Source organism: Ictidomys tridecemlineatus, chromosome 10 (genome assembly GCF_052094955.1).
Source record: "Ictidomys tridecemlineatus isolate mIctTri1 chromosome 10, mIctTri1.hap1, whole genome shotgun sequence".
NCBI classification, from domain to species: domain Eukaryota; kingdom Metazoa; phylum Chordata; class Mammalia; order Rodentia; family Sciuridae; genus Ictidomys; species Ictidomys tridecemlineatus.
In genome coordinates, this window is record NC_135486.1 from 62,684,710 (window position 1) to 62,698,239 (window position 13,530).

At 43.9% G+C, this 13,530-nt stretch overlaps 1 protein-coding gene and 1 pseudogene across 8 annotated transcripts in view; one reads left to right on the forward strand and one right to left on the reverse strand.

Annotated features, from left to right (window-relative positions):
* B3galnt2 (beta-1,3-N-acetylgalactosaminyltransferase 2) overlaps window positions 1-4,314 on the reverse strand; it is an 87,115-nt gene extending 82,801 nt beyond the window's left edge. For 4 of the 7 annotated variants that reach the window (XM_078023083.1, XM_078023079.1, XM_078023080.1 and 1 more), the window contains exon 1: window positions 4,030-4,314. In XM_078023083.1, the coding sequence (XP_077879209.1) occupies window positions 4,030-4,141 (112 nt within the window). In that variant the 5' untranslated portion in view covers window positions 4,142-4,314. The remainder of the gene's footprint in view (window positions 1-4,029) is intronic. The other 3 variants (XM_078023081.1, XM_078023082.1, XM_078023077.1) reach the window with 1 other exon arrangement.
* A 39-nt stretch (window positions 4,315-4,353) lies between these two features.
* On the forward strand, window positions 4,354-11,479 carry LOC101963970 (geranylgeranyl transferase type-2 subunit beta-like; annotated as a pseudogene). The gene is made up of 3 exons (XR_013426630.1): window positions 4,354-4,524; window positions 5,058-10,594; window positions 10,761-11,479. The product of XR_013426630.1 is annotated as a geranylgeranyl transferase type-2 subunit beta-like (transcript).
* The last annotated feature ends 2,051 nt before the right edge of the window (window positions 11,480-13,530 follow it).

Sequence of the window (13,530 nt, forward strand, 5' to 3'; positions counted from 1 at the left end):
GAGATGGTTTCTACTAGGCAGGGATGGAGGAGAGCAGGAAGGGCACTTCAGTGGTGATTTTTTAAAAAATTTAAGTGCTCATTAGCTGGGGATTTTGAACTTGTGCAAATAAATTAAGCTGCAGATACATGAAAAGAATGTGTATTACATCAATGACATATTAAAGCATATTAAATAATTTCCCCCAAACGTGTACCAGAAACCTAGGTGTCCCTCAATATATGAATGGATAAAGAAAATGTGATATATATACTCAATGGAATATTATTCAGCTTTAATATTTATTTTTTAGTTTTCGGAGGACACAACTGTTGAGAGCCACAACCAAGTCAGGATGGTGCCTGGCATTTTGCCAGGAGTGGTTGGGAGGTAACACCGGCGAGCCATTGGGATGGTGATAATTGGGTTAACCTGTGTATAATTACTGGGATGATGACTGATTGCTGTAACTGGATGATGCTGGATTGGGGCAAGCTGTGTATTCAGTTGTGTATGTGGACCTCTGCTGTCCGGCAGTGGGGCGGCTCCTGCTGCTGTAGGTGCCCGCTACTTTGGAGTTCTCGAGGGGTTCCCGTTGAGTTCCCATGGAGTTCTAGAGAGTTCCCGTGGGGTTCAGGCAATAAAGTAGTTCCTGTTTGAACCTACATGTGGCTCGTGACCTCACGGTTATTTTGTGCCCAGCCAGCCAGACTGCGGCACACAACATCTTTGTTTGTACGTGGTGCTGAGGATGAACCTGGGCTGCACGCATGCCAGGCGAGCGCGCTACCGCTTGAGCCACATCCCCAGCCCATTATTCAACTTTAAAGAAGAGTAAAATTATGGCATTTTCCAGTAAATGATTGGAGTTAGAGGGAAGTGATGCGAGGTAAGGGGAGGGGATATGGAGATATGAAAGATAGTAGAATGAAACAGACATTATTACTGTATGTATATATGACCAATATGATTCTGTAACAAGTACACTTAGAACTTGTTTCAAAGAAACTACTTTAAATCATAAAGTCACGGTGGCATGAAAGCAGATGGATGACCTATTCATTCATCCCCCCCAGTTTTATTCTCTTGATTCGTTCATTCAAATTACTGAGCACCTCCTGTGTTCTCTGTGCTTAAAGGTGCGGACAGCAGCAAGCAACAATGTCAGGAATAATTCATATCTCCAGGGAAGCTCCCCAGGATAGTGACCATTTCTTTTCTTAAACACTGTAATACAGGGCTGGGGATGTGGCTCAAGCGGTAGCACGCTCGCCTGGCATGCGTGCGGCCCGGGTTCGATCCTCAGCACCACATACCAACAAACATGTTGTGTCCACCGAGAACTAAAAAATAAATATTAAAAATTCTCTCTCTCTCTCTCTCTCTCTCTCTCTCTCTCCTCTCTCACTCTCTCTCTTAAAAAACACTGTAATACATTCTGAAAGTCTAGCTACCTGCTAGGCTCTGCACTGACTATACATCCAAAAACCTAGGGAGGCTGACCTCAAACTGACTGTTCAAAATAAGCTCAAAAATAAACAAACAAAAAAAAAATCAAACAAAATTCCACTCTCACATTGCATGCTCTTGAATATCAATCACTAAAGGTGAAAATCTTGAAAATGAGGAAACCACACAAGCTCCTCCCAGACCTACTGAGAAGGAATCACCATGTACTCTACTACAGTGTGCTCTTGCCAGCCTCAGAGGTACCTTCCCAAACAGCCTGCTAACACAGACTTCAGCTACCACCATTGCACTCTACTCCTCCTCTCCCAAAGCCATGGAGTGCTGTGACTCAGGCCCTGTCCTGGGACTCACTGAGTCTTCAAAACAACCCTATATCATCATTTTCAAAACAAAGAAACTTAAGTACAGAGACACAATTAGCACACAGCATACAGGGGGTAATTTTAGAAGAACTAGGCCTAGGCAAACTTGCAAAGCAAGCAGCAATTGGTTTCTGACCTACTTGCCCTAGGTCCCCACAGGCTTCTGAGCATACCAGACATCCAGCACACCTTGTACTGCAGGTATTCACTCAGTGAATGTGTTCCTTTTCTTTCTTTGGTTTTCTTCTTTCCAAATAGCCTACACAGGGAAGGCCCCCCCACGCCCCCTTTTTTCTTTTAAATCACATCTTTCTTCTAAATTAACTGTTAAACCATCCTTACTAAGGCATTACCCAAAACCAGTATGCTGCATGCCTAGCCTGATGGCTATCTCCCTCATCCTGCAGGATCCTCCAGATGCATGGAGCTCACAAGGAGGCCTGCTTCCCCTTAACAGCTGCTTCCTGCGGGTCTCAGCTGTTGAAGGCAATCCCCACTAGAACAGATCCTGGCAGGAACACAACTCACTTCACTCAGGTCCCTGCTCAACTGTCACCTCTTCAGTGGCCTTCGGTGACTCCCTGTTGAAACATACTTGTCAACGTTCCATGAGATTTATAATTATTTTCTTATCCTCTGTCTTCCAATTAATAAATGCACAAGGGCAAGCCCTTTATCTTGATTACTGCTTAATTCCGCACCTAAAACAGGAGCTGGCCCAGAGAAAGCTGCAATGTTTGCTGAGCCAACTGCTAGCCAGAAGGCCTTTCTTAATATTCTGGGGAGGTAAATCTCCCAAAAAATACTGTCTCGATTTGATTGGATGGAAGGTAGACAAAGAGGCAGAAGAGAGAACAGAAGTAAATCTTAATATGCTAACACGTGGGAAGAATATTTAGCAAAATCCTGGGGTTTTCTGTCTAGGTTTAAAGAGTAGGATCAAAATGCAAAAATTCCCAAATGTTTTAGTTTAAACATGGAGAAGCATAACAGAGAAAGCAGCTGTGGGAAATCTTGGCAATCACAAACCTTGTCCTGTTTTGTTTTGAAAGTGCTTAAGGGAAAAAAGTTAAGAGTCTGTCAGGTTTTAGATTACAATATCCTATTTATTATCTGACCAGATGCCCAATACCCACTCAAAGTCAGAGTTAATTTCTACAACCAGTATTGATCTCCTCACTGTCCCTTCCCACAGTTCACCTGTTTACTTAATCTAGCCTGGTCTAACAGGGTGACAGGCACCAGTCACACACCAAGCAAATAGGAAAAGCTTGTCTCCAACTAGGAAACTGATTGCAGGCTCACAAAGATGGAAGCATGAAGGCAAGGTTTTTGTTTGTTTTACTGAACCCCAAAAGACTGTTAAGGTAAAAAATATTCTAAGGGTGCTCTGCAAGTACATTTCAGTAGGACTCACTGATTGAAAGGGAAATTGATAAAACACCAACCCAACAGATGTTACCAAGCACTTCAAATGTATGGCAATTTCTTATTAACTCAGGCTAGAAAAAAAACAAACCCCCAACTTGTTAATAGGTTAACAGCACTAAGTGATATGTATTTAAGTGATATGTACTTCCGTCATATCACTTAAATAATATTTCATCTATTCAGGTCACAAATAGCCTTTTCAAAAAGCTGGTGGTTTGTCAAATAGGAAACTAAAATAACTCCAACATAATCTCATATGACAGTGAGCCAGTTTTGAAGATTACTAAATATTTTGTTAAGTTAAGGCTCAAGAGACATCTGCCTAACGGCAAACATTCCAGTTTTTAAAACTTTCCGATTAAAAAAAAAACAGCTGTTTTGCGAAAAGGAGGTAAGAAAATAATCCCAACATAGTTAAAAAAACAAAATAGGTATTACCTCATCTTTAAAAATAGCTTGCTTTCCAGCTCTGGGTACAGTCCTCGGCAAGCCCTTAAGGAGGAATGGCAGGGGAAGCTGTAGGGGTGCTGGGGAGCTGGACCCCTCTGCACCTGGGTGCGCTCCCGCGGTGGCCGCGCTCGGCCAAGACGGGTGCCCGCAAATGCACCGCGCCAACCGGCCCCGCGCTCCGGGACCCGGCACGCGAGCCGCGCCCGTCCCACTCGACCCCGCCGTGGCCCAGAGCGCACAGCGAGCCCACCCGGCATGGGCTTCCGTCCGGCCTGTCGCCCCGGCGCCCGACGGCCACGCTCCGCGCAAGACCCCCGGCCCCGGCCCCGCGCCTCACCTGCCGCGCCGGCCCCGGGGGCGCGGGAGGGCGGCGCGGAGCGCAGCCGCAGCCAGAGGTGCAGCGCGGCCCCGAGCACGCACGGGCACAGCAGCACCAGCCAGTTTCGCATTGGCCGCCCAGCCGCTCCCCCTCGCGCCCCGCCGTGCGCAAGGCTCCCCCGCGTCCCGGCCGACTGCGAGGGCCCCGCGCGCGCCCGGCCCCGCGGGCGACCCCGGCCTACGTCTCGCCTGCCTTCGACAGCGGGCAGCGGCGCACGGCGCCGAGGCCCCGCCCCGCGCAACCCCGCCCGTCGGCGCGCAGGCCCCGCCCATCGGCGCGCAGGCCCCGCCCCGCGCGCGCCGGTCGGGAGCTGGAGTCCCGCGCGGGCCTCAAGCAGGGGGCGCGCCCAGAGCCCCGCGCCCCGGAAACCACAGCTCCCAGGGTCCCGCGCGACCGGAGCATGCGCATGCCTTTCGCGCCGGGCCGAAGTCCCGCGCCCGCCTGCCCGCCGTGGTGAGGAAGAGTGTGGGGGCCGGCCCCGCGCGGGGCGGCGGGGTCCGCCCTCCAGGACCGCAGGGCGGGAACGTCGGGCCGCGAGGGCTCCCGCGGTGGAGCCCAGGGCGCCGCCCAGGCCGGCACCCGGCGGGCGGGACGGAAGTGCGGGGGCCGGGCTTGTGCGGGCCCTGGGTGGTGGGGCCCCCACGGACGCGTAGGCTCCGGCGGCCTCCCCCGCGGCCTCCCCCCGCGGTCTCCGCGCGGTCAGAGCCCGAGCGTCGCTGCGGGGCCTGTTAGTTTCTGCAGAGCAGCCCTCTCTTGCAGTTACTTTGTATTTGGTTGTTCTTAAACATTGTTGCACTGTGTTCTTGGTTTAATGGTCATGTAAAAGCTACGGGTCTACAGGGTTTATACACTGTCTATGCTTTAAATAAACTCGTGAGGCCAAAAATATGTTTTTAAAGAGAGATTTGTGTATTTTTTTAAATTATCTGTTACAAATGCAAAATTCTAAGAACAGCTGTAATCCTTTGCTATCTCAATTTCTGTAGGTCAGGAATTTGGGAGCTAAGCCCTGGTTCAGGATCTTAAAAAGTTGTAGGCAGATGTCAGCTGGCCCTGAAGTCATCTGAAGGACGGGCACTGGTTGGAGAGCCCCGTCCTGGGTGACTGACTCACGCGGTGGGCACCTGCACTGTGAACCCTTGGATGACTGCCGCTTCTGCCTGTTGATTGCACAGAGCAGCCCCCAGTCAATGCGGAGTGAATTCCAAGAGAAGAGGATTGTTGGGCACCTTCTCAGGCTGACTACCGCAGTATTGGATGCAAATTTGAGCAGAAAATGTTTCTGGGCAGTTTCCCTGAAGACAGAAAGGAACACTTTCCTTCCTGTAGGAAACAGATGGAATTCAAAGACTGATCATTGTGACATGGGAAAATGTCACCAAGATCAGCCTTCCCTTTCCCAGGCATCATGTGCATATTGCAGTAAGGAAGGAGAATGTGTATTGTCTTCACATATCCTGATAGAACTCTCAGGGCTAGGATGTGGCTCAGTAGTAAAGTGCTTGCCTAACAAGTCCAAGGCCCTGAGTTCAGTTTCCAGTACTGCACAAAGAGAATTTTCTGTTTTAGAAGCTATGTTGATATGCTTTCTATATTTCAGTTAGAAGTTGTCAAGAGCATGGCGCGGCTGGGGTAGTGGCTCGCTTAGCATCTGTGCGGCCCTGGGTTCGATCCTCAGCCACATAAAAATAAAATAAAGGTATTGTGTCCAACTACAACTACAAAATAAAAATATTAAAAAAAAAAAAAGAAGTTGTCAAGTTGTCACAACTCCCAGCTGAGGCAAGGAGGGAGAAAGATAGCAAGTTTGAGGTCAGCCTTAGCAAATTAGTGAGGCCCTACACAATTTAGCAAGAGTCTTTCTCAAAATTAAAAAGGGCTGGGGATGTAGCTTGGTGGTAAAATCCATCTGAGTTCAAGTGCCAGTACTGGGTGTGTGTGTGTGGGAGGGAAATCCATTGTCAAGAGAGTAATAATTGGTTATCACAAAGGATATATTTTAATCCTTAAAAAAGGTAGTAATGCCCTCTTAATAACCTATCATTTCATTTTGTGAATAAAGAATTATGAGATAGCCCCAAAAGAGAAATTGCCTGTAATTTTGTCAGATCCATTCATTTAGTAAATACTCACTGAGCATCTATTATCTATATGCCAGGCACTTTTACAGGTATATTATGTATATGCAGGGCACTTTAAGTAAAACCTGCCCTGTGGTAATAGAGAGGCAAGTGCAGATCTCAGACTTCATATATAGACACATAAATATTGGAAGGTGATAAGTTCTATGTAAATTTTTTTTTATTGGTTGTTCAAAACATTACAAAGCTCTTGAAAGTTCTATGTAAAATATTAAAAGAGCAGGTGTTTTAGCTGTAACAAAATACCTGAGAAAAACAAAGATTTACTTCTGCTGACAGTTTCAGAGGTTTCACTTCACGTTCAGCCAGTTCCATTGTCTTGGGTCTAAGGTGAGGTACAAAATCATGGCAGAGGGTGTGGCAGAGAAAAGCCACTCAGCCTATGGAGGAGGCTGGCAAGCAGTTTCCGAGACAGAGAGGAAGGGGCTGGGAAAAAGATACAGTCCCAAAGGACATACCTCCAAGGACCCTTCAACTATGTCCCTCTTATGGTTTCACCGTGTCCCCTCATTCCTTTCAGACAGGAGGCTAGTGCCTTTGGGGGCCACTCCAGATGTAAACCATAACAGCAGGGCAGGAGGATTTGAGTGTGAGCCTGAGGTGGACAGATGCAGCAGTGTGTGTGTGTGTGTGTGTGTGTGTGTGTGTACACACAAGCATACACGCATACACTGGGGATTGAACCCAGAGGTGTTTTATCACTGAGCCCTTTTTATTTTTTTATTTGGAGAAAAGGTTTCAACTAAGTTGCTGAGGCTGACCTTGCACTTGTGATCCTGCCTCAGCCTCCTGAGTTGCTGGGATGACAGTTTGCACCACCATGCCCAGTTAGAATGCAGTATTAAATATCAGTATTGAAACAACTTTCGAGTGAGTACTAAAGGTAGAAATAAGTACTCACTAATCAAGGTAGTATCCCTCCAGTTGGCAACCTAGAGGGGTGGGTCGTCACTGGCTCTCTGACAGCCCTGTAGCTGAAATAGTTTTTATAACTTGTTACCATCTTTCAAATCCTTGGACCTGTGGGTGCAAGGATTAGGGGTTAGGGAAGGGCAAGCTCAGATGGCTGGTCAACTGCACAACCATCCAATGCCACTAGCGCAGGGAGAAAGGAATGCATGGGTGCTATGACAGCACAAAGCAGAAGGGGCTGTCTTGTGTAAACACAGGGCTGGAGCCTGCAGACAAAGGGGTGAGGAAGGACATTCACAGGCACTCTAGGCAGGAGAGGTGACCTGCTGTGAGGGAATCTCAACAGTCTGGTATGACCTCAATGCCAGGGAACACGGTGGAAAAGGAGGACAGAAGGCAGCACCAGATCGAAGGCTGCAACCAGGAGCTTACAGTCCAGCTTGAGGGCTCCAGGAGAGGACTTTTGTTTTTGTTTTTGTTTTTGTTTCCCTGTTACAAAATCAAAATGTGACCATGAGAAGAAATTTGGAAAATGTAGAATAATATGTGAAGAACTAAATTACACTAAATACAAGTCATATGTTTTATTTAGTTTTTTCCCATTTAAAATATTTTTGTGAATACTATAAATAAGAACTTATATTCATTTCTTTTCTCCTACCCTGTAAGTGTAGAAACTATGATTTTTAATCACCTAATCATTTATCCCATTGTGATTTCTCATTTGGTATACCTATCATTGGATGTAGAGGTTGTTGCCTTAATTCTGCTAAAACAAATAATATGGGCACATCTGCTCACAAAACTACCCACATTCCATAGGATATTCTTTTTAAATACTATTTTAGGGGTCTCTATTCACACTGCCCTATCATCAGTGCAGGTGGCTGTCTTGAACATGAATCTCTTATTCCACTTCCCCTGGCATTAAAAATGTTGCCTTGAGGGGCTGGGATGTGGTTCAGTAGTATAGTTCAGTAGTATAGTAGTATAGTATACTGCTTGTCTAGTATATCTGAAGCCCCAGGTTTCATCCCCAGAACTAAAAAGAATTCCTGATTCAAAAGGCAGAACATTTTTTATATGGAATATTTTTATGGTTTTTCAGTTGTTTCTATTCTTTGTGAATTATCCATGTATTTGCTTTTTAACCACTTGGATGAGCTTTTTACATATTAACTTTTTATATTTTACTTTTATTGAAAATATTTTTCTTTTGAATTATGACTTTTAGAACACAAAAACATTTAACATTTTTATAAATTCAAATTATCCATATTTTATTTTTCCATAATTTTGGAAGTTACTGACCAGGGCATCTGATTAATACACTTTTTTTTATTGTAGATGGACAGCATGCCTTTATTTTATTTATTTTTGTATGCAGTGCTAAGGATCAAACGCAGTGCCTCACATACACTAGGCAAGTGCTCTGCCACTGAGCCCCAGCCCATCTGATCCATATTCTTATTTTTTAAACTTTTTAATCCATTTGGGAATTATTTTGGAATATGGTGTGATGCAAAAATCTTCTAAATAGGTTTTTTTAAATTTTTTTTTTTCAGTTAATTTTTTTTTCCATAAGCTAACTGTTGCCCTGGGCACATTATATCTTTACTTAAGTATTTTCTTTGATTTTGCTCTACTACAGATAAAAGCTAGGGGCACTCTGCCACTGAACTACACCTCCAGCCCTTTTTATTTTTTATTTTGAGACAGGGTCTCCCTAAATTGCCCCAGCAGTTTTCAACCTGTGACCCTCCTACCTCAGCCTCCTGAGTACCTGGGTTGACAAGCATTGGCCACTGCACCCCATCTCTTGCTTTATGAAGTCACTAACTTAATTAGAGTTCTAAACACAATGACACCTTTTATGAACTCCATCTTTGCATTAGTCTATCCTTTCCTCAGCACTGCAGCGCTCTAGTGATTGTGGCTGTTTAACATTTGTAACCAAGAGGGCGACTCTGTCTCAGTGCTCTTCGTTCTGATGCTGTCATCACTGTTGCTCGTGATTATTCTGCTTCCCCTAAACCTCATGTGTAGCGTGAAGTGAATGCACACTTATCAGAATAGATACATGTAATAAAATGTAAATTAAAATGTAATGTTGGGATCCTCCTTTAGCCCACTCCAATTTTCTGTCCAGATTTAACTACTATGGCCTAGTTATTTCTCCTCCTTCTTCTTTTTATTCTCAGGTATCCTCTGGCACCTCCACGTAGATGACCCACTCAAATTCCACCTGTCCCAGAGAGAATACATCATACTCCCCAGAGCTGGTGCTCCTGTCTCCTGTGCTCCTTGCTTGCATGACACCATGCTTTGAAGATTCAGAGGACAGTCCTGACAGTCCTAGGGATACCCCCACAGCCATATAAATGTTTATTGAAAACAATTCCTTTAGCATCAGTTTGTACCTGAGCTCAAAAGAAGTCAGCTCATTTATTGGGAAATAACTTGTCCACACCAACTGCCCTGGAGCTAAAGATAATCATAAATCTGGGGGCTGCTGGTGATTAGCATTGAACAGATCTCATCATCTCCACTTTTTTAATATTTATTTTTTAGTTTTAGGTGGACATAATATCTTTCTTTTATTTTTATGTGGTGCTGAGGATCGAACCCAGTGCCTCATGCATGCTAGGCAAGCAGTCTACCACTGAGCCACAACCCCAGCCCTAGTTATTTCTTCTTGATGTATATACTTTACTTTTCCAGTGATGAATGCAGCCTGCCCTTTGCTGGGGACTCCACAAATGCTTTTCCCTCCTAGCTCACTGTTGGGTGCCCCAGGAGCACTGGCTTCCCCCATTTCATCCTGATCCTCGCTCACCCCGCCTGGTCCCAACAACTGCCCCAGCCTTCCCCACCAACCTCCTCAACTCATGCCACTTCTCTGGGCCATACAAATGGACACAGTGCCTCCCTATGTCCCCCAAATCATAGTTAAGGCACAACTGGCATGTTGAACACTTTAGGAAGGAATTAGCCTAACAAGTGACCGACAGGAACATTTAAAATTAGGTGTGAGCTTTTCACTCCCAGACATGGGCACACCACAGAAGGATGTTATCTTCAAGTCTGATGCACCTATCACCCTTTTACTGGTGAAACATGCAGATTATATTGCATCCTATGGCTCAAAGAAATATGATTATGAATACTGTATGTCTGAGTATTTGAGAATGAGTGGCATCTCCTGGGGTCTGAGAGTAATGGATCTCATGGGACAACTTGATCAGATGAATAGAGAAGAAATTCTGACGTTTATTAAGTCATACCAATATGAGTGTGGTGGAATCAGTGCAAGCATTGGACATGATCTTTATCTTTTGTATACCCTTAGTGCTGTCCAGATTCTTACTCTTATGATAGTATTAATGTTATTGATGTAAGTAAGGTTGTGGAATATGTTCAAAGTCTACAGAAAGAAGATGGTTCTTTTGCTGGAAACATTTGGGATCCCAGTAAGCAACTGGTCTAACTGGAGTTCCAGCATGCCCTGTGGTAGTTATATCAGCATATAGGAGCACTGGAACAGAGGGGTCCAATCTAAAAAGATAAGGGCTGAACACAAGTGCAGACCAGAGAGATTAGCTGCTTCATGGGATATGAAAATCTACTTTTGTAAAGTAGGGAGAAATGATACAAGATTCTCCTTTTGTGCAGTGACAACTTTGGCTCTGTTGGGGAAACTTGATGCTATTAATGTGGAAAAGGCAATCGAATTTGTTTTATCCTGTATGAACTTTGATGGTGGATTGGGTTGTAAACCTGGTTCTGAATCCCATGCTGAACAGATCTATTGTTGCACAGGACTCCTGGCTATTACTAGTCATTTGCATCAAATAAGTTCTGATTTACTTGGTTGATAGCTTTGTGAACTGACAGTTACCTTCAGGAGGACTCAATGGAAGGCTGGAGAAGTTACCAGATGTGTGCTATTTGTGGTGGGTATTGGCTTCCCTAAAGATAATTAGAAGGCTTCAGTGGATTGACAGAAACAAACTGCAAGATTTCATTTTGGCATGTCAAGATGAAGAAGCTGGAGGGTTTGCAGATAGGCCAGGAGACATGGTGGATCCTTTTTCTTATATTATTTGGCATTGCTGGATTGTCACTTTTGGGGGAAGAATAGACTAAACCTGTTAGTCCTGTTTTTTGCATGACTGAAGAAGTGCTTCAAGAGTCAATGTTCAGCCTGAACTAGTGAGCTAGATCAGATTGTTGATGGAAAAGATCTCTGTAGAGTTTTGCCATCTCAACATTTATGGTTTTGAACCTAAAAATTACTGCTAATATTTTGTATATTGTTAAATTAATTTTAATAAATTATATAATTATACATATTATAAAATAAAGGCTGCATTGCATTTTATTTTAGATTCCTTTTTGAAATGCTCTTACTTATATGGTTTTTTTTTGGTTACTCTTATCTCTATAGCAGGAAACTTAAAAGAACTTGGGTTTTACTTGATTTCTTTGAATGTGCTCTGGTATTCAAAAACCATAGTTCATGTAAATTGGTTTGTGTCAACAAGAATGTTCACTGATATAAATGGATAAACATATATGAATTAAAAGATGCATAAAATAAAATTAGGTGTGAGATGAAACTGGGATCCAGGGGTTGTTTCCTGCGGCCCATCTCTTACCACAGGTCCCTGTTCCTATACTGCCACTTGTAAAAGCCTGTCCATTTGCTCCACAAGAAGGTCATTCTTGCTGATGATCTTCTCTTCAACAGATCTCAATTCTATCATCAATCTACGAAATCAAAATTGCTCTCCCAAAATTCCTTAAATAGCTTAATACATGTAGCGTATATTGTTTTGTGTATGTAATTCCGTAGGAAGTTTTTAAAACTAAACATCTTTTTCTTTCACAGCACTGGGGATGGAGCACAGAGTCAAGATGAACTGAGACCCCAACATTTAGATATGAGGAGAGAAAATGAAAAGGGACAGCGAGAATAACCCAGAACCCAGGAGGAAAGACAGGGTGTGTGCAGGGCTGTCACCTTCAGAGGCAGGGAGATTCCATGGAGGAGCAGGGAGGGCTGAGGGACAGGACTTGGAGGTGAGGAGCAAAAGGAAGTAGTGACGTGGAAATGGTGTATGCCTTGCTATTTTGAGTCAGGGAAGGGGGAGAATGGGAGCTGGAAGACTGCAGATGGAAGCCAAGCCAGACTGGGGCCTGTGTAAGGACGAGGAAGAGCCAGTAGCAACTATACCATCGTCATCTGAATCAGGGATGTGAGGAGAGAGGGGAGCCAGACAAATGTGAGCCTAGACAGACTCAAGACAACAGGGGTTTCCTGCAGGCGTGAGGTCAGTCACCCCATCGCACCTCCATGAAGTCATTCCTAATTGCATTTAGCGGGGCCATTTTTTTCTGACAGTAGGTGGCAGTAAAAAACTTGCCTCTTTTTGCCTGTTAATTATTGGTTTGGAGAAATTAGGTGGCAAACAAGATTGGGAAAGGATAGTTAGCAACAGTTGTAAGCTCAAAATAGATCTCAACTCAGGTTTTCCTTTGAGAAATCCATATTGTACATTTTTACGAAAAGGAGTATGTCTATTGGTCCTCAAAGAGAAAATAACATTTTAATAATTATAAAATATGTCGGTTGTATTGTACTTCCACATTGAGTCATTTTGCCTTTAAAAAGATGAGATTCTGTCTTCCTCCTCACATAGAATGGTTTGCATTAATTTTTCCCCTTCAACAATGCACTGCCCATATGCAACCATTATGCAAACATTTCTTATTCATATATATATATTATGTCATATATATATATATATATATATATGTATACACACACACACACATACATGTATTTATTTAAACTATTACAAGCCGGACACAGTGGTGCATGCCTGTAATCCCAGCAGTTTGGGAGGCTGAGACATGAGGATTGCAAATTCAAAGCCAGTCGCTAAGCAACTCAGTAAGACCCTGTCTTTAATAAAATATAAAATAAGGCTGGGGATGTGACTCAGTGGCTGAGTGCCCCTGAGTTCAACCCACAGTACCAAAACAGAACAAAACAAAATAAAAACTATTACACGTGGTAGGAAATTTCTTATTATCAAAGATAGGACTAGAGGGCTGAGGTTGTGGCTCAGTGGTAGAGCGCTGGCCTAGCATGCATGAGGCACTGGGTTTGATCCTTAGCACCACATAAATGTAAAATAAAGATATTGTGTCCACCCAAAACTAAAAAATAAATATTAAAAAAAAAGATAGGACTAGAGATGTCCAAAGAGAAAACATTTTAGAGGTTCCAAATGGTAGCACAAAAGACCACATGCCACCAAGGCAACTGTGGCCCCGTCTAATGATATAAAGTTTAAAATTTAGAAAACTCTATGAGAGAAAAAACAGAATCAAATGCTCT